Source organism: Eptesicus fuscus, chromosome 6 (genome assembly GCF_027574615.1).
Source record: "Eptesicus fuscus isolate TK198812 chromosome 6, DD_ASM_mEF_20220401, whole genome shotgun sequence".
In the NCBI taxonomy this organism is placed as follows: domain Eukaryota; kingdom Metazoa; phylum Chordata; class Mammalia; order Chiroptera; family Vespertilionidae; genus Eptesicus; species Eptesicus fuscus.
The window spans coordinates 108,250,109-108,276,197 of NC_072478.1; the positions used below are offsets into that span (position 1 = coordinate 108,250,109).

At 66.3% G+C, this 26,089-nt stretch overlaps 1 protein-coding gene across 3 annotated transcripts in view; it reads left to right on the forward strand.

Moving 5' to 3' along the window:
* Nucleotides 1-3,361: 3,361 nt before the first annotated feature.
* Nucleotides 3,362-26,089, forward strand: part of ADAP1 (ArfGAP with dual PH domains 1) — a 28,460-nt gene continuing 5,732 nt past the window's right edge. For 2 of the 3 annotated variants that reach the window (XM_054717058.1, XM_054717060.1), the window contains exons 1-6: nt 3,362-3,626; nt 14,214-14,344; nt 18,875-18,966; nt 20,566-20,648; nt 24,500-24,612; nt 25,233-25,379. In XM_054717058.1, the coding sequence (XP_054573033.1) occupies nt 3,548-3,626; nt 14,214-14,344; nt 18,875-18,966; nt 20,566-20,648; nt 24,500-24,612; nt 25,233-25,379 (645 nt within the window). In that variant the 5' untranslated portion in view covers nt 3,362-3,547. The remainder of the gene's footprint in view (nt 3,627-14,213; nt 14,345-18,874; nt 18,967-20,565; nt 20,649-24,499; nt 24,613-25,232; nt 25,380-26,089) is intronic. The other variant, XM_054717061.1, reaches the window with a different exon arrangement.

Sequence of the window (26,089 nt, forward strand, 5' to 3'; positions counted from 1 at the left end):
CCGTGCACACGCCAAGCATGTTCTCAGGCCCGTGCCCGAGCGAGGTGTGTCGCCGCGTGTGTGTGACGAGCTCTGGGCGGGGCTGACCCCGTGTGTCTGTCGCCGGCCGGTGGACACGGGCTGCCCGCTCCTCCAGCTGCTGTGACTGGTGGGCTGTGAGCGGGGTGCAGGCACCTGTGTGCGTTTCCGGTTCTCGGGTCTGTGCCCAGGCCTGGACTGCTGGGTGGTGGTCACTGCATGTAACCATCTGAGGAGCCAACGGAGCCTGGTCCGCAGAGGCTGCCCCTCCCGCCCCCGGCGCCTCGGGGTTCTGCCCGCCTCGTCCTCGCCCACACGCACCTGCTGTTTTTAGTTTTATTTTTTAAAATGTGTTTGAGAGAGGTTTGCTGCTCCACCCACCCACGCACTCACCGCTTGCTTATTGCATGTGCCGTGACCGAGGCTCGAACCCACAACCTGGGCGTATCGGGACGACGCGCTAACCACCTGAGCTGCCCGGGCAGGGCTGTCTTCCGACTTTCAGTTCTCGCCGCCCCTGGGTGTGCGCTGGCCCCTCACAGCGCCCGCTCTCCGCTCCCTGGGGGCTGATGGTGGGAGCATCCCGTGGGCCTCGTGGCCACGTGGGCCTTCCCTGGGGAAGTGGCCGTGTGGGTCCTGGCCCGCGTTTAACTGGGTCACCGAGCTCCTGTCACTGACTTGTAAGAGTTCCTTGCCAGTGGTTTTTTTTTTTATTGATTTCAGAGAGGAAGGGAGAGGGAGAGATAAACATCAATGACGAGAGAGAACCATTGATCAGCCGCCTCCTGCACGCCCCTATTGGGGATCGAGCCTGCAACCAGGGCAGGGAATTGAGCCGTGACCTCCTGGTTCATGAGATCCACGCTCAACCACTGAGCCACACGGGCCGGCACCAGTGGGTTTTTGTGTGTGTTGCACCCATTTGCCTGTGACCTTAAAACCCACAGCTCCGCCCTGGGTGGTGTTGCCCAGTGGTTGGAGCATTCTGATCCAGGGCACATGCCTGGGTTGCAGATTGATTCCCAGCCCTGTCTGGGTGTGTGCGGGGGGCAGCCAATCTCTCTCTCTCTCTCTCTCTCTCCTCTCCCCTCCGCACTAGCTCTCTCCCTGCCCCTTCCACTCTCTCTAACAATCAATGGGAAAACATCCTCGGATGAGGATTAAAAAAACAAAAAACAAAACAAAAAAAGCCCCCACAGTGCCACGGCCATTGCTGAAAGGGGCGGGGCCAGGGTAAGAGCGGGAACCCCAGTGTCAATATGTTCTTCCCCCGCCCCCCCCCCCTGCCCAGGTAAGGGAAAGGCTAAAGGTGGGTGTGCACAGCTTCCCTGCTGGCCCCTCCCCTCCCCGCCCGCCCCCCGGCCGCAGGAGGGTGGCTGCCTGGGAGCCGCTCTGCTCAGGGCTGTGCCCGCTGAGTGCTCGGCCTCTGTGCCCGCAGGGGCCTGGCAGCAGGTCCCGCCCGCAGCCGGGGAGCAGCCCCAGGGCCTGAGGACTTCAGACCCACCCTCCTCCCCAGCTAATACCGCTCCTCTCTGGAAACTAAGCAAACAATATCTTCAAGTATTTTTCTGCCAGGCAGTGCCCGCTCCGCCGCCCACCCATGCCCGGTCCAGGGTCGAAGCCAATTCAGCCAGATGGGTGCTCTCTGCTTCGGCCTCAGGGCCCCTGGACACCACACCTTATGAGGCCTCTGGGGGCTGTGCGTCCCTGCACCCCTGGCTTTGGCCCTGGGGGGGGAGGGTTGCCGGCTCCGTGGGCCGGGCCGGCCCCCCCTGCAGAGCTCCCCAAAGCTGCTACCCCATCTTTCCTCTGGCTGTTCTGTTTCTCTGGGTGGAACACAATGACCCTTTGTAGGGGTGGGCCAGAGGGCACCGAGCCCAAGGCTGCGTGGGGAGGCTGGCTTTGCCCAGCGCTCCCTCAGGAGGCACGATTCCCTGGGCTGCCCACCCTCCCGGGGCCCAGCGGAGGGCCGCCTCCAGGGTCGGGCAGGGAGCAGGCCATGGAGCAGGAGGCCAAGGAGAGGATGTGGCCTGGGAGGGCGGGAGGGGGGAGGACTGGCGGCCCCTGGAGAGCTCTGGCCGGCGGGTCGCGCCCGCGCCACTCCAGGTCCTGTGGCTGTGCAGCCCGGAGCTCCAGTGCGTGTGGGGGGCAGGGGCGGGGTCTGCTGCTGCCAGGCGTGCCCGCTCCTCCTCCCACCCAGGCCAGGGTCCCAGGTCCAGGCCAATTCAGCCAGATGGGTGCTCTCTGCTTCGGCCCTCAGGGTCCCCCCGGGGGCTGGGGTGCCGAGGCCTGAGTCTCAGACCCAGAGCGTCTCCCGGCCACGGCCTCCCACCCCTGGCAACGCGGGAGGGAAGCGAAGGCCACGCTCATGTCCACAGGCGCCCACACCGGTTCCGAGGCGTAGACTCCAGCAGCCGCACGGCTGCTCTGTTCTCCTTGGGGGTGTTGGGCTGGGCGCTCGGGGCCTGAACATCTGCAGGCCCTGGGCTGGGCTGGGAGCTGTGGGGTCCCTGCCCTTGGGGGTGGGGGGTCCCTGCTGATTACTCAGGGTGCTCAGCTGGCGGTCCTGGGGGGAAGGCGGGAAGGATAGAGGCTGTGGGTCTCGGGAAGGTGCTGAGGGGCTATTAGCAGCCACCGGCCCAGAAGGGCCTGGGCGGGGCGGGCGGGAGGCTGTGACCTCTCAGGCTGCTCTGTTGCAATTTGTTCTTAACAGGATGTGTCCCTGCGTTCATAATTGAAGAAGAAAACAGAATTTGAGGGGAAAAAAGCATGGGCACGTGGAGGAGGGACATCCTTTGTGGACCGTCACCTCCATCTCTGTCCACGTCACCTTCCTGCTTGAGGCCCAGGCAGGAGGGCTTTGCCCCGGGCGCTGGGCCCACCCTGTCCCGTCCCCCGAGCAGGGAGGGTGGGGCCCTTATTCCTCCTGAGCACCCACGGTCGCGGGTCTTGTCACCTGCTGGCTGTCTCCTCCCAGGATGGTGAGCGGGGTCCCCAGCTCCGGGCACGCACCCCTTCCTTCCCCAGCACTCAGCGGGCGGGCTGGGCGGGATGCGGGCCGGGGAAGGCGCAGTGGGTATGTGGGTGCGGTCACCGCCGCCCCCCCCCCCCCCCCATGCTGGCACCTCCGACCCCACCCAGGCCGGCAGGTCCCCCCCGCTCCCAGCAGTGTGGCTGGTGGCTCAGTGCAGAGCGCGTGGCCCCTGGGCGTGGACGGGGTGGGCGTGGGGCCACCCGGATGCCGGGCGCGAGGGCTGGGTGCGCCCAGGAGGCCGCCTGCCCGCGCCGCTGGGGGCCGCCCGCGGGCCGTGCCGGCCGGAGCGCGCCGTCCGCGCCCGGGCCCCGCGCAGCACACGCCTGGCGGCCTCGGCGGCGGCGACACGAGCGGCGGAGCCCGGCGGCGGCGGGAATGCGGAACCGGCGCCCCGGCTGAGGCGGCCGATGGCGCAGGGGCGGCGGGCAGCCCGCGTGGGGCCCTAGCGCGGAGGGCACCTCGGGGCCCCGCCCGGCCCGGGGGCGCGGCGCTGCGATGGCCCAGGAGCGGCCGCGGGTGTGGGAGCTGCTGCGGCGGCCCGGGAACGCGCGCTGCGCCGACTGCGGCGCCCCGGGTAGGTGCGGGCGGGCGGGCGCTGCGGGGTGGGTGGGGTCCCGGGCGCTGCCGGGATGCGGGCCGGTGGGTGCCCGCCGGGATGCCGACCCGGGGCCGGAGGGCGCTATGGCGCCGCGTGGCGGGGGCGCGGGCGCGCAGCCTGGTCCCCGCGCGGGTGGGGCGCGCCGAGTGCACCTGCGGGACCGACGGCCAGGCCCGCGCCCCCCCCCCCCCCGCCGCCTCCGCTCCCCTCCCCTCCCCCTCCGGGCTCCCGGCTCCGGGCGCCGTCCTCCGCGGACCCGCCGCGTTGCGAAACCTCGGGCTCCGCAGAGAAAGAGGAAATCGCCGCGCGGGGCCGCGGGGAGGATGGGAGCCGCCCGGGCGGGGCTGGGCGTGGGCGTCCACCTGGCTCCCCGCGACCTGGCGGTGACGTCATGGCCCCCGGAGCCCCTGCCCTGCGCCCCCACAGCAGGGGAGGGAGCTCAGGGGGCTCTGGCAGCGCCCGGAGCGCGCACCCCGCCCCCATCCTCCCTGCGGGCACCGCCTGGACTTTGCTCCGGTGCCGGCGTCCTGGGCTCAGCAGAGCCAGACCGAGGACTTCCGCGGGGGGCGCATCCCCTCAAGCTGGGGCGCGGGGGGCCTCCCGCAGGGACGTCCCAGGCGCTTCGGTTGGGCACTCGGCACCCCACGGGGGCTCCCAGCCAGGACCCCTCAGAACAAACCTCAGGCACAGGGAGGGCGAGGCGCTGGGCGGTGGTGGGAAGTCCCTGCATTTGCCCCCAGTCACCTGCACCCCCTGCACCCCCCACCCCGCCCCGCGGGCAGGGCGGGGCCTCTGCAGCCCCAGGTCTGGAACCGGCTGGTCAGCAGCCTTGGGCCTGGGGCCGGGAGTGGCGCGGGGGGCCGGGAGTGGCGCGGGGGGTGGGGGGGGAGGAAGCACCGGGCGCCTGGGTATCCCACGGGGAGGCAGCGGGGGCTTCTCCAGAGGCTGGTGGGGCGCCACCCCCATTGCCCCGGGGATTGCTCATGGGGAGCCCTCGCCCCAGACTCCTCCCCTCCCCTCCCCTCCCAGACCTGCCTTTCCACTTGGTCAGGAAAGTGCCAGGGGGTCAGGGAGGAAGGGACGTCAGCCGGGCGCTCAGGTTTGGCCTGTCCCTACCCTTCTTCCCGGCCACACTGCCCTCCCGGCCTCCGGTCCAGGGGCCACGGCCTGGGTGGCCCTGGCACGGGCCAAGCCTCTGCTTTGCAGAGTTGCCCCAGGACACCCCCATCCAGTCCCACCCGCCCGGTGGCCTGGGAGCAGACAAGCCTTGAGCAGGCCCCCCATTTTACGGGTGGGGAAACGGAGGTCCTTAGGGGACACGGGGCCTCAAGGCAGACAGGACTCCTGCTGCCCGGCCACAGCTCTGCCCGCCCTGCGGTGCCCGCTCCCTGCCTCCTCTGCTCCGGGCCTCAGCTCTGTCCGCCCTGCGGTGCCCGCTCCCTGCCTCCTCTGCTCCGGGCCTCAGCTCTGTCCGCCCTGCGGTGCCCGCTCCCTGCCTCCTCTGCTCCGGGCCTCAGCTCTGTCCGCTCCCTGCCTCCTCTGCTCCGGGCCTCAGGGCCCATGGCCGCTGCCTGAGGCCTGCACCTTCTCCTCCCGCGGAGCCCTGCCTGCGGGCCAGCCTGTCGGGTGCAGCTGGGGTCAGAGGGCGGCCAGGGACCCTCGGGCACCGCTGGGCGGCGTGGACCGTGTGTGATGCTGGCAGAACCCAGCCACACGCCCTCGCCCTCCCCAGCCCGGCCAGCCAGGAGCGGGCACCGCGGGGTGGGTTCCCGCAGCATCCGCCCTGGACAGCAGGACAGCGCGGGCCGGGTGTGGGGACCTGGGCAGGCCTGCCAGCTGGCCCTGCGAGGGCTGGGGAGGAAGGAGGTCTGGGGACCCCTGCAGCCCCCAACACCCGCTTCCCGACCCTCCCCCATGACATCGAACCCGGGCCCTGTCTCGCGGCTCCCAAGGGCGGCCTGTCCGGGGTGGCCCCCCAGGAGCCCTGAGCTGCTGGGAGAGGCTCCGCCCGGGACCCGGCCTGGAGCCGCAGGTGGAAAGCGGTTACTTGCTCCTGTTACCGGAGGTCCACGCAGAGCTCACACGTGTTCCTGCTGACGGTTAGGCGTCGGTTGGGGAGCCGTGCGGTTGTGGCCAGAGGGTGAGCTGAGCGCCCGCGTCTGTCCGGGGCCTGGTTCGGGTTCACTGACAGCGGCACCCAGGCCTGCGAGCCACACTGTTACCTGAGGTGACAGGACCGGGCGTTTCCGTCTTTTTAAAAAATAACTATTTATTGTTGAAAATATTACATATGACCCCTGTCCCGCCTCGGCCCCCGGCTCGCCCCCACGCCCACCAGAGCGGCACCTTCTTAGCCGTCGGTGGCACCGAGCACCCTCCGGGGTGAGCCCCGCCGCACGGGTGCCTCACCTGGGCGCGCCTATCCCACCACAGCCAGGAGCCGGCGCCCGGTGGGGTCCGCTGCCAGGCGGCTGTACGGCCCCATTTCTCCGAGGAAAGAACTGGGAGGACCCTGCTGGGGTCCGGGTGGGGGGAGGAGGGGCGAGGTCGCTGGGGGGCAGCGGGACTTCCTGGTCTACCCCCTCCCCCACCTCTGCGGCCGCCTCCCGCTGCCAGGCACTGGGCGGCCGGCGGGCGGCGCTTCCCCCTTTGATGGTGTCAAAATACACACAGCGTAGAACTGCCGTCGTCACCACGTGGGGAGCAGCGTTGAGGGGCACCCGATGCGTTCACACCGCCGTGGCCTCATCCCCGCCACGCCCATCGCTCCCTCCCGCACGTGGAAAGCCGGCCGTGAAGCACCTCCTCCCGCCGTCTCTGCCCGCACCCACCTCCCGCCGTCTCTGCTGCACCCACCTCCCGCCGTCTCTGCCCGCGCCCACCTCCCGCCGTCTCTGCCCGCACCCACCTCCCGCCGTCTCTGCTGCACCCACCTCCCGCCGTCTCTGCCCGCGCCCACCTCCCGCCGTCTCCGCCATCCGCCTCCGTGAGTGGAGCCGCTCGGTGCTTGTCCTTCTGTGTCCAGCTTGTCTCTCGGAGCAGAGCGTGTCCTCCGGGTCCCTCCGCGTGGCAGCATACTGTGGAATCTTCTTTAAAAAGAGTCACATGTGCCTGGCTGACGTGGCTCAGTGGTGGAGCGTAGACCTAGGAACCAGGAGGTCTCAGTTCGATTCCCAGTTGGGGCACATGACCCCCCGCCCCAGTGGGGGGCGTGCAGGAGGCAGCCAATCAATGATTCTCTCTCATCAATGATGCTTCTCTCTCCCTCTCCCTCTCTCTCTTCCTTCCTCTCTGAAGTCAATAAAAACATACTTAAGATTGCAGCTACAACAGACATGTAACTGACAGCGGGGATAGTAGTCGCAGATGTACACGTAACGGTTAAATGTTTGTATGTACTGAGACGCGGTCACCAGAATAACCATACTTCACCCTCGTCGCCTCACACACTAACACGTACGTTTTTAATTAAATCTTTCCCGTCACCGTGGACGCGCTCCCTTTCCTCCTCCACCTCACCACGTCTTTTCAGAGCGCCTCTCTCAGCGGCTTCCCAGCGTCGGCACCGGAGGAACTGCGGCGCCGGGTGTGCGTGACACGCCCAGAAACCGTCTCATCCCTGGAAGCTTTTCCGTTTACCCCCCCCCCACGCCCATGCTGTTCCCGCCTCCGACAGCCCCCGCGTGTTCTCGCGTCGCGGTGGGGGTTTGTTTACTTAGATTCCACGTGTGGTCTTTGTCTTTCTCTGACTCTTCCCCTCAGCTCACGCTCTCAGGGTTCGTCCACGCTGTCCTGAACGACAGGTTCCCTTCTTTTTATTTATTTATTTATTTTTTATTTTATTTTTTTTAGGTTCCCTTCTTTTTAAAATACGTCTTCATTGATCTCAGAGAGGAAGGGAGAGGGAGAGAGAAACATCCATGGTGAGAGAGCGTCATGGATCGGCTGCCTCCTGCACGTCCCTCACTGGGGATGGAGCCCCCAACCCGGGCCTGTGCCCCCCCCTGGAATGGAACCGTGACCTCTTGGGTCATAGGTCGAAGCTCAACCACTGAGCCCCGCTGCCGGTCAAGGTTTCCTTTTTAGGGCCGAGGCAGAGCCAGAGCGGGCGTGTGGACCCCACTGACCCCAGCCACCTGTCCACCGACCCCGGCCGCCCCGACGAGGCCGCTGTCAGCCACGCGGCCGCAGACACACTGCGCGTGTCTTTCCTCGGGGTTCCGTTGTCCTTGGACCCACGCGCTGCCCGGCGCTGCGGGGAAGGCAGGCGTCTCCCTGGGCTGTTTTCTGGGGGGGCTGCCCGATGTGCGCCCCAGCCAAAGGGCCCGGGGTTCCCTCCACCTTCCCGCCGGCCTGTGCCTGGTCTCTCTGCGAGCGCCATTGTCGGGGCGGCCGTGGCTGGCCGTGGTTTTGATTTGCGTCTCCCTGAGGAATAGTGACGGGTGCCGAACACCTTCCAGGTACCTGGGGCGCCTCCAGAGCGTCTTCCCGTGTTCTTTGTTGTTTTTTTAAGGGTTGACGCTATTACTGATGTCCCCGTTTCCCCCGACCTTTGCCCCCCTCCACCCAGCCTGCCCACGTGTTGATGATTGGGTGTTTTTGGTTTGGGGTCTTTTTTGCTGTTGAGCTTGTATGAGTTTTCTTTTTTAATATATTTTATTGATTTTTTTTACAGAGAGGAAGGGAGAGGGATAGAGAGCCAGAAACATGGATGAGGGGCACACCCACTACTGGGGATGTGCCCGCAACCAAGGTACATGCCCTCGACTGGAATCGAACCTGGGACCCTTCAGTCCGCAGGCCGACAACGCTCTATCCACTGAGCCAAACCGGCTAGGGCTTTTTATTTATTTTTTTATATGGATTTCAGTTTGGTCTATTTCTGTGAAAGAGGCCGTGGGGATTTTGATGGCGATGGCGTTGAATCTGTCGATTGCTTTGGGCAATCGGGTCATGTTAACGACGTTCCTTCTTCCAGCCATGAGCAAGGAGCATCTTTCCGTTTCTCCGTGTCTTTAATTTCTTTCCTTGACGTTTTGCAGTTTCCCGCGTGCAGGCCTTCCACCTCCTATGGATGTGTTTGGGAAACGTCTCTTCAGAGCCTGTCCCCATGTTTTGCAGATGCTTAGCTGTGTCCCTGGTTAGGTTTAGTCCTAGGAATTTTATTCTCTTTGTTGCAATTGTAAGTGGGATTGTGTTCTTAATTGCCCTTTCGGATAGTTCATCCGTGTCCGGAAACACAACAGGTATTTGTATATTGAGGTTTGTATCCTGCAGCTTTGCTGCGTGTCTGTTAGTTCTAACGGTTCTGGGTGGAGCCTGTAGAGTTTTCTACACGTGGTGTCACGCCATCTGCGAACAGTGAAACTGCCCCTTCTTTCTGACCTGGGTGCCGTTTGTTTCTCTGTCTTGCCCAGTTCTGGCGACACCTGCCGAGACTCGCTGGATAAAAGGGCGAGGTGGGCATCCTGGTCTCGTCCTCGATCTTGGAGGGGAACTGAGTGTGACGTGAGCTGTGGGCGGTCGTCCGGGTCTCGGTTAGGTGGAGGCCCACTGCTCCGTACGTGCCGCTGAGAGGGCTCGTGGTGACTGGGCGCTGAGTTCCATAAAGGCCTTTTTGGCACCCGTCGAGACGATCGTGCGGTTCTGTCTTTCGCGTGTTCGTTGGGTCCGTCCCTCTGACCTGTGGGTGCTGGACCGGCCCTGCATCCCTGGCTGAGCTCCGCCGGTCCCGGGTGCGAGCCCGCTGGTGCGTCTCTGGGGGCGTTTTGCTGGTGTTCTGTGGAGGGTTTGCGTCATGTTCGTGGGGATGTTGGCCTGCCGTTTCCTTTCTCGTGGCTCCTCGTCTGCCTTTGGTATCGGGATGAGGCTGGAAGCAGCACCCCCTCCTCTGGCTTTGGGAAGAATCTGAGGATTGGTACTAATTCTTCTCTAAATGCAGCTTGTGGAGGTGACACCCGCCTGGCAGGGCGGGGGCCCTGGGCTGCCCCACAGGGCGGGGCGGGGCGGGGAGGCGGCCTTGGAGATGAGACAGTGACATGGGCCCCAGGCCTGCCCCGCCCGCCTGAGCTGGCCCAGAGCCAGCCCCATGGCTGTCAGCACCTCAGCCCTCCCCTCACGGGCCTCCTCAGGAAGGGCAAAGGTCGGGGAGCGGGGCCACCAGGCTCAGCCAGCCCCTCCCCCCTGCTGGGCCTTGGCTGCCCGGACACACCTGTTCTGCTGGCTCAGCCCTACCTGCCTCACGTGTCCAGGTGTCAGTCCACCTCCCGGAAATGGAGAGGGGGCTGAGTCACACCAGAATGGCCTGGAGAAGGCGGGGCAGAGCGGGGCAGACAGAGGCGCAGGCAGCTGGGGAGCTGGGGGGCTGGGGGGCTGAGGGGCTGAGGGGCTGGGGAGCTGGGGGGACTGGGGGGCTGGGGAGCTGGGGGGCTGAGGGGCTGGGGGGCTGGGGAGCTGGGGGGCTGGGGAGCTGGGGGGCTGGGGGGCTGGGGAGCTGGGGGGCTGGGGGGCTGGGGAGCTGGGGAGTTGGGGGGCTGGGGGGCTGGGGAGGGAGAGCGGCCAGGGGAGCTGGTGCCTGGGACGGTCTGCCCTGAGCCACAGGTGATGTCTCCCGGACTGAGAGTAAGGAGTGGCCTGGGACACCTTTGTGGCTGGGGCAGGAGTGTACCTGAGCTTCAGGCCTGGCCCCGTCTCCCACCCCTCCTGTTGCTACAGGTGTCCACCCCAGGCCCTCCGCCGCCCTGTAGGCCCAGGGCTGCACCCACTGGCCTCGTGGTCTCCCTGGAGGATCACAGGCCCTGGAGCTCGGCTCCAGCCCATCGGGCAGGGACTTCCGATTCCCGGCGGCCCACCGGACGCCAGAGAGCAGAGCAGGGCCGGTCATCCCTCTGTCTGGCTGGGAAGAGGGGCACAGTGACGTGGAGCCCAGGACTAGGGTGTGGGCTCCTGGCCGGATGCAGGGGTCCTGGTGCTGGGGTGCCCCAGCCAGCTCTGCCCACCACAGGCCCTCCTCCCCCAGGGAGGACCCTGAACTCAGGATGTGGGGTTCTGTACACACGTGGACACCCTCCCTCCCTCCTGTCTCCCTCCTAGCTCTGATGGGGGGCTTGGGCATCTGGTTGGGATTGTGGTCTTTTTATTCTTATGGAAAAGGTTTAGTGTCTCCATTTCTTAATTTGAAACTTTTTTGTTGTTAATCCTCACCTAAGGGTATTTTTCATCGATTTTTAGAGAGAGTGGAAGGGAGGGGTGGGTGGGAGAGAGAGAGAGAGAGAGAAACATCGATGTACGAGAGAAACATCAATTAGTTGCCTCCTGTCTGCCCCCCAACTGGGGCTGGGGATGGAGCCTGCAACTGAGGTTCGTGCCCCTGACCAGAATCGAACCCTGACCCTTTGGTCTGCAGGCGGACACTCTACCCACTGAGCCAAACTGGCTAGGGCTCGAACTTCCTGAACCCTCCTTACAAGCATCTGCTCAAGGGGGGTTCTGGGGCTCCCCCCCACACACACACACACGTGCACACACACACGTGCACACACACGCGCACACACACACACGCACACACACACACGCACACCAGGTGGGCGGCAGGTGTCCCCCAGCGCCCGGTGCCAGCTGCGAGCTGTGGGGCAGGTCGTGGGAGAGACATCAGTCAGGGCGTGGCCACCGTCTGGGCGCGGCCTCCCTGGCTCCCTGGGCCACACCCGCTTGTCCCCGGAAGCTGGGCGGGCAGCGCTCTGAGGGGGCCGTAGGCTCGGGGCCGCCCTGTCGCAGCCGCTCACCCTGCTGAGTCCGCAGGCTTGGCCGCTGGGCGGGCGGCTGAGGGCGCCACAGCCCCGCTCCTGCTTTGGGAGAAAAACCACTGGTTGCCCTAAGCCTGTGGCTTTCCCTGGACGCCTGTCGCTGGGCCCAGCCCCACCCTCGCCCGCTGCCCCGTCCGGAGGCCCCGCCCACCAGACAGCCCGGAGGCCCCGCCCACCAGACAGCCCTGGAGGCCCCGCCCACCAGGCAGCACCCCGGGGGGCCCGCCCACCAGACAGCACCCAGAGGCCCCGCCCACCAGACAGCCCCGGAGGCCCCGCCCACCAGACAGCCCCGGAGGCCCCGCCCACCAGACAGCCCGGAGGCCCCGCCCACCAGACAGCCCTGGAGGCCCAGCCCCGGAGACCCCGCCCACCAGGCAGCCCCGGAGGCCCCGCCCACCAGACAGCACCCAGAGGCCCCGCCCACCAGACAGCACCCGGAGGCCCCGCCCACCAGACAGCCCCGGAGGCCCCGCCCACCAGACAGCCCCGGAGGCCCCGCCCACCAGACAGCACCCAGAGGCCCCGCCCACCAGACAGCCCCGGAGGCCCCGCCCACCAGACAGCAGCCAGAGGCCCCGCCCACCAGATAGCATCCCAGAGGCCCCGCCCACCAGGCAGCACCCGGAGGCCCCGCCCACCGGCCGAGCCCTGCTGACTGCAGCCGGTGGGGTGGGCGAGGCCGCTATGTCTCACCTGTGTCCCTGTGGCCTGAGCGTCCCCCGAGGGTTGCTGTGCCCGGGCGCAGGGGCCCCCTTCCCTGTTCATGTCTCCGAGGTGCTGGCCGTGGGTCCGAGGATTTCCTCATTTCCTGTTGGGACAGCATTTTCGCAAAGAGGGAGCCGGCTCCTGGGGCCGAGGAGGGGCCGCCTGCCCCTGTCCGGATGTCCTGGAGTGGCTGCGGGGGGACCGTGGGTGGGCTGTGCCCCCCCCACCCCCCCGAGCTCCCGGGACCCTGGGGGCGGGGCCTCCAGGGGCGGGGCCTGCAGGGGCCGCGGCAGCTGTCCAGCAGTTTGAGTGACACCAACACCAAGGGAGACTGAGAACAGAGGAGGGGCCTCGTGACTGGGAAACCTGTGGTCCCCACGCGCCCGTGAAAGCGCGGTCTCGGGTGGGGGCCTCCTGTCTGGCTGGAGAGCCTGTGGTGGAGGCCTGTCCCTTGGCAGCCGGGTCACCCGGGCGTGGTGGAGGGGAGCTGAGGGCAGTGCAGACATCGGGGCCCCTCACCTGCAGGCGGCCACCTGGCCAGGGCTGCGGGGAGGGGTCCCTCAAACCGCCCTGTACATTCTAGGGTCGAGGCAGTGGGTGGTCAAGAGGCAAATGAGCAGAAATGCCCGTGGAGGGGCCTGGACACTGAGCTCTGGGGAAGCGGCAGGGCCTCTGACTGGTGCCCGCCCCCCCCCCCCGCCCCGCCCCGCCAGCTCTGTGTGCGTGACCTTTTGAGCTGAGGCGCAGGCGGTGGGGGTGGGGGTGGGGGTCCCTAGGGGTTGGGGGGCAGCCTCTGGGCTGGAGGTGTCCTGGGAGAGTCTTCCAAGCAGAAAATGGGGTGCTGGGCGCCCCGAAAGTATGGCTGCGGCTTCCAGGGCTGGCAGACTGCGGCCGCGGCCGTGTGGAGGGGCAGGCTGCCCGCAGTGGACAGGAGTGTGCTCGGCGGGAGGGCCCGGCCTCTCTGGCCCCCCTCCCGTCACAGCTCTTCTAAGCTGGGGGAAGGCCTTGGGGTGTCTGCACTGCCCCACCCTTGCAGGCCTTGGTGGGCCCCCTGATGTCAGCCAATCCCGGTGCAGGGAGGGGTCCCTGTGAGTGGGGGGCACTTCCCCTCCTCCACCGCCTAGATCCCCCCGGAGCCCCTTCCCACCCCAGCCACCCCACCCCATAGACTCCAGTGAGCCTGCCCCCCCCTCCCCCCTGCACCCACAGGGCAGGCTCCATGCCCACAGCCCCGGGAGAGTCGGGCTGGGCACAGGCCCGAGGGTGACGCAGCTTTTCTCTGAAACTTCTCTGTTCCGAGTGCCACTTAGAAGCTGTGTCTTGGGCCGCCACCTGCCTCCTGGCCTCTACCTCCTGCGCTAGACCCGTCCCAGCCTTCAGGACGGGACCTGGACACTGGGCTGGGAGGGGCCTGGACACTGAGCTGGGAGACAGGGAGGGGCCTGGACACTGGGCTGGGGGGCAGGGAGGGGCCTGGACACTGGGCTGGGAGGGGCCTGGACACTGGGCTGGGGGGCAGGGAGGGGCCTGGACACTGAGCTGGGCTGGGGGGCAGGGAGGGGCCTGGACACTGGGCTGGGCTGGGGGCAGGGAGGGCCCCTGTGCTGTGGGTCAGAGAGAGAGACATCCACCCACAGAAACACAGAGCCCTGGCCCCGCCCGCATGGGCTCGGGGTCAGCACCTGCCGGGTCGGCATCACCCACACTCGAGTCTGCTCACCCTCCTTGTAAACTAGACCCGCGGTGTGTCCCACCCCGGAGTGTGCTGCGGGCACGGCCACGCCAGGGTCCTCGTCACGCTGGACACGTGTGCGTCATTGCGCGTCCGTCCTTGGACTTGCGGTCGTCAGCGTCCCCCACGCGATGCAGTGTCCACTCGGGGGTTGGGCAGCCGGGGTGTCGGGGGGCTGCTGCTCCCCTGGGGAGCCTCCTCCCAGCCGCCCTGCAGGGATGGGGCAGCCAAAGCCAGAGGAGGCCTCTGCAGACCGGGGCCCCCAGCTGTGACCCGGCCCGCTCCCCCTCTGACCAGACTCCGGCCTTTGCCTTCCAGATCCCGACTGGGCCTCCTACACCCTGGGCGTGTTCATCTGCCTGAGCTGCTCCGCCATCCACCGCAACATCCCGCAGGTCAGCAAGGTCAAGTCCATCCGCCTGGACGCCTGGGAGGAGGCCCAAGTGGAGGTATGGCCTGGGGGGCCCTCGAAGGCCCCTTCATGCCTGTGCTCCAGGCTCCAGGGCTGGGCCTGGGGGGACCTGAGGCTGGGGATCCGTCTGGGGTGATCTCCACCCCCCACCTCCCTTGTGGGGCAGCTGCAGGGAGAGGGCGAAGGGCCGCTCCACGGGCGGATCTGGGGCTTTGGTCCTCGAGTCCCGACACCTGGGGGCCGTGCTCAGCTGTGCCCTCTGCTCTTAGGGTTTTTCCGCTCACCCTCGTGGGTGCCCTGGAGGGTCACGACCCCGCCCACCCTGACCCACGTCTATTGAGCTCTCGCTGCAGGAGGGCTGGGGAGGGTGCTGGCCCTGGGGAAGGCCTTAGGGAGGGGGACAGCGGGTCCCCTCCTCAGCCCAAATGTCGTGGAGGCAGCAGGCACGGGCTGGGGAGGCCACCAGGTGGGGGTGGGGCAGAGGAGGTGGAGCAGGTGGGGTCTGGCGCCCTGGCGGCTGGGGGGACAGGTGGGCTCTGGGCTGGCAGTCACATGCGGGTGCGCCTGTCAGGAAGGAGGGAGAAGGCCCAGAACCGCCATCGCTGGGACCAGGGCGAGGGCGGGTGCTGGACGGGGCAGGGACTCAGCCCTTCAATCCCGTGTTGTCCTTAGAGCAGAGGTGGCCGCATGGACGGACACGTGGGTCTCGTCTCCTCCCACTGTGACCGGGCCAGTGGCCAGGCTGGGAGGGGCGTGTCACCTGGTTCAGGTGGGGCTGGGGGTTCAGGGAAGCCCAGCTCCCGGGGACGTGCACAGTCAGGATCGGTACTGCCGCCGAGAGGTATGCCTGTCCTGTCCGCCACCCCCCCCCCCCCCCCGTTCCCTGTCCCCCTGTCCCCGTCCCCCACGCTGGCTCCGAGGCGGCCCTTGCTGAGGGAAAGGAGTAACTGCCCCCGAAGGGTCTCCGTGGGGCGTCTCCTGGTCCTGGATGAAAGCGAGCGTCCGTGTGAGGTTTCGGGGTCCCCTGTCCCCAATGGCCTGGCGGTGACTTCCATTTTCTCGTGGTTCTCGCGCTTCGGGGTTGAACGCTTTGAGGTCGGAGTTGCTGCTTTTCCAGGCCACTTGCCCTTTGACTTTGCTCAGGGTTCTCAGTGGAAACTTCTCGCGTTGATGTCGGCAGATTTGTCAGCCTTTTCTTTTGTGGTTTGAGGGTTTCTAGCAAACGCAGGCTGCGCTCCCCAGGACTATTCTTACTCACCACAGCTTCACTGAGAGTCGCTCACACCCCTCACAACTCGCCCTTTAAAGCAGAGTCCCCAGGCTGCGCTTCACGTCCCGGAATAAGCCGGCACCCATCGCCGCCTCCCCGCTCCCCGCAGCCCCTGTGAGGGGGCAGCACCCCGTGGGTCACACGGCCCAGGCTCCGCCCGCTCTCCGCAGCGCTGCTCACGGCCCCTGGCTCAGCGGCTGCAGCCCCAGCGCCTCTGCGGTAGATGGATAAGATGGACCCTGTGTCACCCTCCGGCTCAGGACACCTGGGTGGTCTCTCCCGCGGTCGGGGGTGCCGCGTGAGCGTGGGTGCGGGTGTCCGCGTGGCGCGTTCTCGCCTCCAGCCTGGAGCAGGATTGCCGGGTCTTCCGGGGACGCTCACCTTCGAGCATCTGCCAGCCTTTCCCGAACAGCTGCGCTCTGGCACCCCAGCACGTGTGACCCCCGCTCCTGTGTAAACACCGTCGCTGTCCGTCCCGAGTGTGAGCTGCGATCGCGTCCTGGCTGACGGCCCGGAGCCCCTTCTCACCTGCTTCTGGGCCGCCTGTGCCATCTTGGGAGAAATGTCTCTCCAAATCCTTTACGCATCTCAGGAAATGGGTTATTTGTCCTTTTATCATCGAGTTCGGGGTTTTATTGTGAAGAGTTCTTTACATATTCTGGAGACAAGTCCCTTATCACCTAAGGTGTTTGTAAGCAACTTTTTCTCACTGTGGGTTGTCTTTTAACTTCCTTTTGCAATAATTTTTAAATGTAAAAAGTACAGTTTATATTCTTAAGGGGCATTGTGGCGAAATCAATTTTAAAGTGAAGAGTTCAGGGCATTTAGCACATTGACAATGTGTGCGACCACCACCTCTTGCCTAGTTCCAAAACGTTCCCATCACATGGAGGGGACCCCGCCCACCAGCATTCACTCTGCCCCCGCCCCTGGCCCCGCCCCCGCCCTGAGCACTGGCCCCGCCCCTGAGCCCTGGCTCCGCCCCGATCCCTGGCCCCGCCCTGAGCACTGGCCCCGCCCCCGCCCTGAGCACTGGCCCCGCCCTGAGCACTGGCCCCGCCCCTGAGCACTGGCCCCGCCCTGAGCACTGGCTCCGCCCTGAGTCCTGGCCCCGCCCCCAAGCCCCTGGCCCCGCTCCAGCTTCCTGTCTCCGCGGCTTTGCCTGCTCTGGACCTTACACAGCTACACAGCTACACACGCTACACACGTTACACACGGGTGGAACCCACAACATGTGACCTTTCACCTCTGGCTTCTCCTACAGCGCCGTGCCTTTGAGGTTCTTCACATCTCACTTTCCTGGCGGCCTCCTCTGCAGCACAAACGTGTTTAATTTTGAAGAAGTTCGTTTTTTCTTTCGTTGCCAGCACTTTCGGTATCAGATCTAAGAAACCATTTCCTAAGCGAAAGTCACAAAGGTTTCCTCCTAGGGTTTCCTAAAATGATTCTGAAAATTATCCCGATTTTTTATTTTATTTTTCAGTTTTTGCAGTCGAAGATGGGAGATTTTATTTACTTATGTATTGTTTGAGTTTGACATTTTATTTTTTACTAGAGGCCCAGTGGGGTCCCTCGGCCTGGCCTACGCCCTCTCACAGTCCAGGACCCCTCAGGGGATGTCAGACTGCTGGTTTCGGCCCCATCCCCGCAGGCCAGGCTGAGGGACCCCCCATGAGTCCGTGCACCGGGCCTCTAGTGTGCATATAAGATCTTTGTTAATCTCTTCCCGCCCTCCCCCTCTCCCCCTTTCCTCTGAGATTCATCAGTCTGTTCAATGTTTCCATGCCTGTGCATTGAGCGTCTGCCCCCTGGTGGTCAGTGTGCGTCATAGGTACCGGTGGAACGGTCGTTCGGTCACTTAGGCTGAAAATATTACAAATGTCCGCTTCCACCCCCCCATTGATTCCCTCAGCCCGGCTCCGGCTCCCTCCCCAGGCCTTCCCTGAACTACGGCCTGTCCACGGCCTATGCATATGTGCATGTAAGTTCTTCGGTTAATCTCTTGCCGCCCCTCCTCCCATGGTGTTTGGTTAAGCCTCACTCGAGGGTAATTTTTTCATTGATTTTTAAAAAAACAGTGTTTTTATTGATTTCAGTGAGGAAGGGAGAGGGAGATAGAAATATCGATGAGAGAGAATCATTGATGGGCTGCCTCCTGCACGCCCCCTAATGGGGATCCGGCCTGAAACCCGAGCATGTGCCCTGACCCGCAATTGAACCGTGACCTCCTGTTCACAGGTCAATGCTCAACCACTGAGCACGCCAGCCAGGCCAGGGGACAGTCTCTGCGCAGAGAATGAACGTTCCTCCTTGGGCTGATTCTTAGGCCCAAGAATCGTCAGTGGCCCTTCCTTCTGTCACACCTGCTGGAGAACAGCGACCGATCTTATTTATTTATTTACTTTTATTTATCTTTTTTTCTAACAGCAACTGATTTTATTACTTATTTATTTTTTAAAAATATATTGTTATTGATTTCAAAGAGGAAGGGAGAGGGGGAGAGAGATAGAAACATCAATGATGAGAGAGAATCATTGATCGGCTGCCTCCTGCACACCCCCACTGGGGATCAAGCCCACAACCCGGGCATGTGCCCTGACCAGAATCGAACCCGGGACCCTTCAGTCCGCTGGCCGATGCTCTATCCACTGGGCCACACCGGCGAGGCCGTGCCTGGCTCTAGCGCTCTGACTTGGTGGCAGCTCTCTGCTGAAGTGTCTTGTTGGTGATGTTTCCCGGTTGGTCTTGGCTCCCCGCGTTCAGGATCCGATGGTCCTCACAGCGCAGTGACTTTGGGGCGGGGTTTCTGTCGGAGATCGGACGCTGAGGGCCTGCGGCACGGGGAGCCCACGTCTCCCTTGTCCTCGAGGCCCCTGTGGCCGGGCACCGTCACCTTCGTGGCCACCTCCACCCCCGCCACCCCCTGCTCTGTCCTCATCCCCACGTTCCTCACCGCGGCGGCCGGTGTGCTCAGAGGGCCGCAGCCTCACGCGGGGCCTCGGCAGGGCCCTGCCTGTGTGTGGCACACGCTAGCGGCTCCCTAAATCGGGTCCCCTGATTGAATAAGCCAGGCCGTGTGGGGGCGCCTCGAGGGGGAGCCGTCTCATCTCGGGGGGCCATGGGACTGGGACCAACTCCCCAGGAGGCTCCCTCTGTGCACCCTCCCAGCCCCCTCCAGCTGCGGGAAAGGGCAGGCTCTGACCCCTCACCCCAGACCGCGTCCCTGGGACAGAGGCCTGGGCGGCCCCAGCCCCGCGAGGCCAAGCCCTCGGGCTCGCTGACCGTCCTCTCTCGCAGTTCATGGCCTCCCACGGGAACGACGCCGCCAGGGCCACGTACGAGTCCCAAGTGCCGTCTTTCTACTACCGGCCCACGCCCGCCGACTGCCAGTGAGTACCAGCTGGGCAACAGCCGGGGGGCGGAGGGGGGCTGTGGGCGGCCACGGGCGGGGCAGGGCTGCGCCCAGAGCTGGGGAGGCTGGGCCTCGGCGCCCAGGGCTGCCCACTCGGCCTCCTCGCCGGGCTTGGCTCTTGGCCAGGCGGCTGGTGCCCAGGCATTGACGGGCGGTTTGCAGCTGGCAGCTCAGCCCGGGTTCCGGGGTCTGAGAAGCTGCCGTGTGTGCGGCTCGCCTGGCTCGGGGCGGCGTGGCCGCGGGGACCCTGCCTCCCTCACTCACCTCCACGCGCCTCCGTGGGGCCCACAGGGCTTCGCTCAGCCTGGTTCCCTGCCAGCCCTGAGCGTCTGCCTCCTGTCCAGGCCCGATGCTCGCCCCCACACCCCGCACCCCACACCCCGCATTTGCCCCCAGTGCCCTGCCCCCACCCCCACACCCCGCACCCCGCACCCCACACCCCGCACCCTGCCCTCCAGCTCCAGGAGGCAGCACCTGCTCCGGGTGCAGGAGACCTCTGAGCTGCCCCCCTGCCCGGAGCCACAGGACCCCACTGGGGGCGGGGCCTCAGTGTGGGCGGGGCCTCACCCTGGATGGGCGGGGCCTGACCCTTCTCTAAGTCCTGGCAGGAGTCCAGCCTCCCTCACAGCCAGGGACTCATATTAAAGGGAAAGCCATGCCCCCGCCCCCCCTCCCCCCCTGCCCCGCACCTCGCGCCCTGCGGCTGCCTGAACTCAGGTGCTCAGAGAGGAAACAGTCCCGGTCGGGGTCCACGGCTCGGGTCTGGGGAGTGACTGCTAACGGGCACCGTTTCTGTTGGGAGTGATGGAATGTTCTGGAACTGGGTTGCGGTGGTGGCTGCACACCTTGTGACTATACTGAGGCCGCCGAATGGATCCCTTTAAATGGGTGAACCATGGGGTGTGGGCTCCATCTCCGTGTTCTAGGAAGGGGAAGTGTTAGTGATACAGCATCTGACCAGCCAGCGGTTTCACACACCGGAGCTGGGCCCTCCGCCTGCCTTCCGGGGCCTGGCCACGCGCTCCCGGCTTCCCGCCCGCCCTGCCGGGAGCCGCACGTCCACGCAGGCCAGCTCCCACCCGTCCCGGGAGCCGCACGTCCACGCAGGCCAGATCCCGCCCGTCCCGGGAGCCGCACGTCCACGCAGGCCGGCTCCCACCTGTCCCGGGAGCCGCACGTCCACGCAGGCCGGCTCCCGCCCGTCCCGGGAGCCGCACGTCCACGCAGGCCAGCTCCCACCCATCCCGGGAGCCGCATGTCCACGCAGGCCAGCTCCCACCCGTCCCGGGAGCCGCACGTCCACGCAGGCCAGCTCCCGCCCATCCCGGGAGCCGCACGTCCACGCAGGCCGGCTCCCACCCATCCCGGGAGCCGCACGTCCACGCAGGCCAGCTCCCGCCCATCCCGGGAGCCGCATGTCCACGCAGGCCAGCTCCCGCCCGTCCCGGGAGCCGCACGTCCACGCAGGCCGGCTCCCACCTGTCCCGGGAGCCGCACGTCCACGCAGGCCAGCTCCCACCCATCCCGGGAGCCGCACGTCCACGCAGGCCAGCTCCCACCTGTGCTCTGTCCTCAGCCTCCTGCGCGAGCAGTGGATCCGGGCCAAGTACGAGCGGCAGGAGTTCACCGACCCCGAGAAGCAGGAGCCGTACTCAGCAGGTGAGGTGGCTGCCCCGTCCCCGTCCCCGTCCGCATGTCCCCGTCCCCGTCCCCGTCCCCTCCCTCCTGGCGCTGCAGAGCCATGAGGGACCTGGGACGCAGGGCCTCCTGGCTGTGAGCTGGGCCACCTGCTGCTCAGAGTCCCCGCCCCTCACAGCCAGGCCTGAGTGCGCAGGGTTTGTGTGGCGACCGCAGGGCTGCGCCGGGCCCTCTTGGCCGGTGTGGGTGGCACTGCAGAGCGAGCAGGTCCCGGCAGGGACAGGTGGGGGCAGAGGGGGGACGTTGTGACGGTGCCACGAAGCCGGGGTGGCCCGTGCCCGGAGGCTGTCACCCCCGTGCGTGTGTGCTGCCTGGAATGGGGCTGAGGAGAGGTCCCTCCACACCCCACGCCCACGCCCTGGGCTGCAGGGGCAGGGGCAGGGGCAGGGGCAGGGGCAGGGGCAGGGGCAGGGGCAGGGGCAGGGGCAGGGGCAGAGCAGGGGCAGGGACAGGGGCGGGGCAGGGGCTGGCTCCCACTCCAGCGTGTGGTGCGAGGCGCGAGTGGCTCTCCGTGGCCAGTGCTCTCGCAGGCAGGCCACTCGGCCCCCCCAACCCTCTGCCGCGACACCTGGCCACGGTGTGGCCGGCTCCATCGCCGTCCACCCACACAGCCACGCCCTCCTCTGACAACCCCTGACACGGGGCTGGGGGCGCCCTGGCCTCCTGGGCTGTTTAGCTCCCGGTCCCTCCCAGGCCCGTCCTGGCCGGCACCCTGCCTGCTTCTCTGGAACCCCAGCCAGCTCCCCAGGGCGCCTCCGTCTCCGGAGTGAGCGTCTCCGCGATGGGCAACGACAGAGCGTGACCTCGTTCCAGAGGTGGAGGCGGTGGCTGACCTCGCCCTGGCACCGATGTCGTGTCAGTGACGGAACCCGGCTTAGGGGTAGGAAGCCGGGACGCGTGGCTGACGTGGTCAGACGGCCTCCGGCGCGGCTGGATGTCAGGCTCCGCTTCAGCACTTCCACCTCCGGTTCCGCCTCCCGGGGTCGGACCGGCCCTCCCGGCACCCGCAGCCCCGCAGGTCCCGACGGCACCTGCCACGCGGTTCTGTGCGCAGAGGGGCTGTGTGACGGCCACAGACGTGGCAGGAGGTCTGGTCTCCGGCTCGACGGGTCAGGGTGGGCGTGTGACCTTCTCCATGATGCGATGTGTGCCCGTGGACCCGGGTCGTCCTCCCGGGAGGAAGGGGGCGGGGCTGGGTTCCAGGAGCAGCGTGTGTGTGCGTGTGTGCGTGTGTGTGTGTGTGTGTGTGTGACGCAGAGGACCCCAGCCGTGGCCCTGTGCATGGGTCCCACCCAAACAGCCTCTAAAACCTGCTCACGCCGAGCCCCCCCCCCTGTCACCCTGGTGCCTCCGCCCGCTCGGCCTCCCGCCGGGAGAAGCAGGGTCAGGGGTGTCCGCCCCGCAGCCTGGACCCTGGACCGCCTGGCGGCCAGGGCACTCAGACCAAGTCCTGCCCAGCTCTCGGCTGGGATGAAGGGGCCCCAGCGCCTCCAGCCCCGCCCCCCAAGCCTCCCCGCGTCCCCTCCTGCCTCACCACTGCCCGTGTGCCGGCCTGGAGGGCAGACGAGCGATGAGCGCCCTACGGGAGGGCTGACGACCGGCCCCAGCCCGGCCCTGGGTCTGGTCTGTGAGGAGCGTGGGGATTCCCTGGGCACTTCCTGCCCCGCCTCGATTTGCCGCCAGATTTGAACACGTCTCACGGAAGGCATTCTCTCGCGGAAGTCCCGGAGGAGAAAGGGGAAGCGCCGGCTCACGGGCTGCCGCGTCCCGGTCTGAGGAGCCGCGCTCGCCCGGGGCACCGCACAGGCAGTCCTGCGGCCGGAGTGGACGGTCTGACCGACGACGAGATGAATAATGACGGACACGTCCGTGGTCCCCACAGACCGACGGGTGAACCGGGAGGGGGCGGGACGCCCTCTCTCAGCAGAAACCAGCTAACGAGCGCGGAGAAGTGCAGACGTGGAGGTTGCGTGGAGCCAGGAGCCCCTCGTGGACAAGACCTGCGTGGACACTGGCCTCCGAGGGTGTGGTCCTGACGCCGAGGACAAAGGGAAAGGCACTGACCCCCAGCAGACCCCCTTCCTGGTGACCAGCTCTGCCTCACACGTCACCACGGCCTCTCCACACGGAGTCACCGCCACGGAGTCACCGCCACGGAGTCACCGCCACGGAGTCACCACCACGGAGTCACCACCACGGAGTCACCGCCACGGAGTCACCGCCACGGAGTCACCGCCACGGAGTCACCACCAGAGTCACCGCCACGGAGTCACTGCCACGGAGTCACCGCCACGGAGTCACCGCCACGGAGTCACCACCACGGGCATCACCATCCGACGCTGACAACATGCACAGAAACAGAAACAGGAACAGCCTGAGGGACACGGGACAGCCGCCGCCCAGCAGCCTTCAAGCGTGTCCCGAGCGTGGAACGCAGCCACATGGGAACCGGGTGCAGGGCCTGCGCTGGGGGCAGGTGGGCGAGGGCACCTGGGGGCACCTCCGTGCACAGGACGGGAGGCCACGGCGGCGCGGCGCGGGCACTCGGGCCAGGCAGCACCTGCCGTCGGAGCGAGGCTGTGGCGGGTACGGGCTCCAGGTGGCCCATTCGGGCAGATGCCAGCCCGGCACCCCTACCCCCCTCAGCCGAGGTCATGTGGGCGGCCCCTGCGCCAGGTCCCCGAGGCCCCGCCGGCCGGGGTGACCCCGGGAGCAGCTGCTCCCGGCCCTTCCCACACCCGCCCGCCTCCAGCCAGAGCTCAATGGCAGCCTTTCACCGCAGACAATGCCCCGGCACCGACAGACACAGACTCGCCGCCGAGGCCGTGCACCGCTCTCCCGGCCGCCCCCCCTCCCTGCCCCCCTGTTTAGAGCAGGAGGTCCGGCCGCCCCCCCACCTCTGCCCTGAATGTCACAGGGACCTAGGGGGGCGGCGGAGCCAGGGGCTTCCTGGCAGTGACAGAGCCTGCCTGTGCCTCGGTTTCCCCGTCCGTGTAGTGGGGGCCTGGCGCCCAGTCTGGGGTTGTTGTTGGAAGCCTTAAGGACGTCAGTGCGGCACACAGTGGGCCCACGGCATCCCCCTGGTGGCTGGTGGGGGGTCGAGTCATTTGTGAGGTTCAGCTGGAAGACAGGCACACTGACTCTGCCCCCCGAGATCCGGGCACCTGCCCCCCGTGATCCGGGCATCTGCCCCCCGAGATCTGGGCAGGCTCCCCGCTAGACTCAGCCCTGGGGGGCCGGCCGGGCTGGGGGGGCCCCGCTGTTTGTCTCCGGATGGGGGGCCTCAGCACGGCTGACAGGAGCAGGGCCAGGCGGCAGGGCTGACCCACGGCTCTGTTATTGGGGCGCTGGGCTGTGTCCCCATGTTGTGCACAGGGACGCCCGCTGTCCTGGGCTCTGCTGCCACCTGCTGGGCCTGGCGGGCAGGGCAGGGGCGAGGGCTCCAGGCCTGTGGCCACGGCTCCCCTTCCAGCCAGGGCTCCTGCTGGTGAGGCGGCCTCGGCCCAGCCTCAGTTTCCTCTTCTGTACGATGGGGTGCGAACAGGAAGTGCTTCCTTCTGGGACTGATGAGATGGGCCGTGTCAGGTGCGGGGTGGGGCCTCGTCCCGGGCGGTGCTGGGGGTGAGGGCACCGTCCGTCCGGGGGTCCTGCCCCGGCCCGTGGAAGAGGCTGCGCCCCGAGCACGTGACCCGAAGGCCCGTGGACTGTCCCCTGGCGAGTGCCCTTCGGTCGGTCAGCCCGCGTCCCGGGCGTCTGGGCTGGTGGCCCGGCTCTGTCCGCCGTGACTCTGACCGCGTCCCCTCTCCCCACAGGGTACCGGGAGGGCTATCTCTGGAAGCGCGGCCGGGACAACGGGCAGTTTCTGAGCCGGAAGTTTGTGCTGACGGAGCGTGAGGGTGCCCTGAAGTATTTCAACAGAAACGATGTGAGCGGCGGGGGAGGGGGATGTGAGCGGCGGGGGAGGGGGATGTGAGCGATGGGGGAGGGGGATGTGAGCGATGGGGGAGGGGGATGTGAGCGATGGGGGAGGGGGATGTGAGCGATGGGGGAGGGGGATGTGAGCGATGGGGGAGGGGGATGTGAGCGGTGCCCGTGTCCCCAGCTGCCCGCACGCAGCTCTAGGGGACTTCCTCGTCCTCAGGGACGTGCCCCCCGCACCCCTCCCAACGCTGGGTTGTCACTGCGAGCCCGGCCTGGGGTGCTGGGAACCGGGGTGCTCCCAGGCCTCCGAGGGACAGGACCACACATGCTGGGTTGACCTTGGGTCCCCCAGGCAACATGTGGGGGGTGCGAGGGTCCCCAAGGCCCTGCGTCTGGCAGACCCACCGTAGACTGGCTCCAGGTCAGAACATCACCTGCGATGCAGATAAGCACGGGGCCGGCCGGGCTGGCAGGTCAGCGGAGCCTCGCCCGCGTCCTCCCCACGGGGCAGCCTTCACTGTGGACTCCAGGCCCAGAAGGGCACCCTCAGAACCCCCGCCCGCTCCCGCTCCCGAGAGTGGAGACCCCCTGCCGCCCGGCACTGAGCCCGGCCCTGCTTCGCAGGCCAAGGAGCCCAAGGCCGTCATGAAGATTGAGCACCTGAACGCCACCTTCCAGCCGGCCAAGATCGGACACCCGCACGGCCTGCAGGTCACCTACCTGAAGGACAACAGCACCCGCAACATCTTCATCTACCACGAGGACGGGAAGGTGGGCGCGGGCTGGGGGTCCTTCATTCTGTGCGCGCGCGCGTGTGTGAGTGTGTGTGAGTGTGTGTGTGTGTGTGTGCGCGTGTGTGTGAGTGTGTGTGTGTGCGCGTGTGTGTGAGTGTGTGTGTGTGTGTGTGAGTGTGTGTGTGTGTGTGTGTGTGAGAGTGTGAGTGTGTGTGTGTGTGAGTGTGTGAGTGTGAGTGTGTGTGAGTGTGTGTGAGTGTGTGAGTGAGTGTGTGTGAGTGTGTGAGTGTGAGCGTATGTGTGTGTGAGTGTGTGTGAGTGTGTGTGTGTGAGTGTGTGTGTGAGTGTGTGTGTGTATGTTTGTGTGTGAGTGTGTGTGTGTATGTGTGAGTGTGTGTGTGTGTGTGTGAGTGTGTGTGTGTGTGCGCGCGTGTGTGAGTGTGTGTGAGTGTGTGTGAGAGTGTGTGTGTGAGTGTGTGTGAGTGTGTGTGTGTGAGTGTGTGTGTGTGTGTGAGAGTGTGTGTGAGTGTGTGTGTGTGTGTGAGTGTGTGTGTGTGAGAGTGTGTGTGTGTGAGTGTGTGTGTGAGTGTGTGTGTGTATGTGTGTGTGTGTGTGAGTGTATGTGTGTGTGTGTGTGAGTGTGTGTATGTGTGTGTGAGTGTGTGTGAGTGTGTGTGTGTGTGTAAGTGTGAGTGTGTGACTGTGTGAGTGTGAGCGTGAGTGTGTGTTAGTGTGTGTGTGTATGAG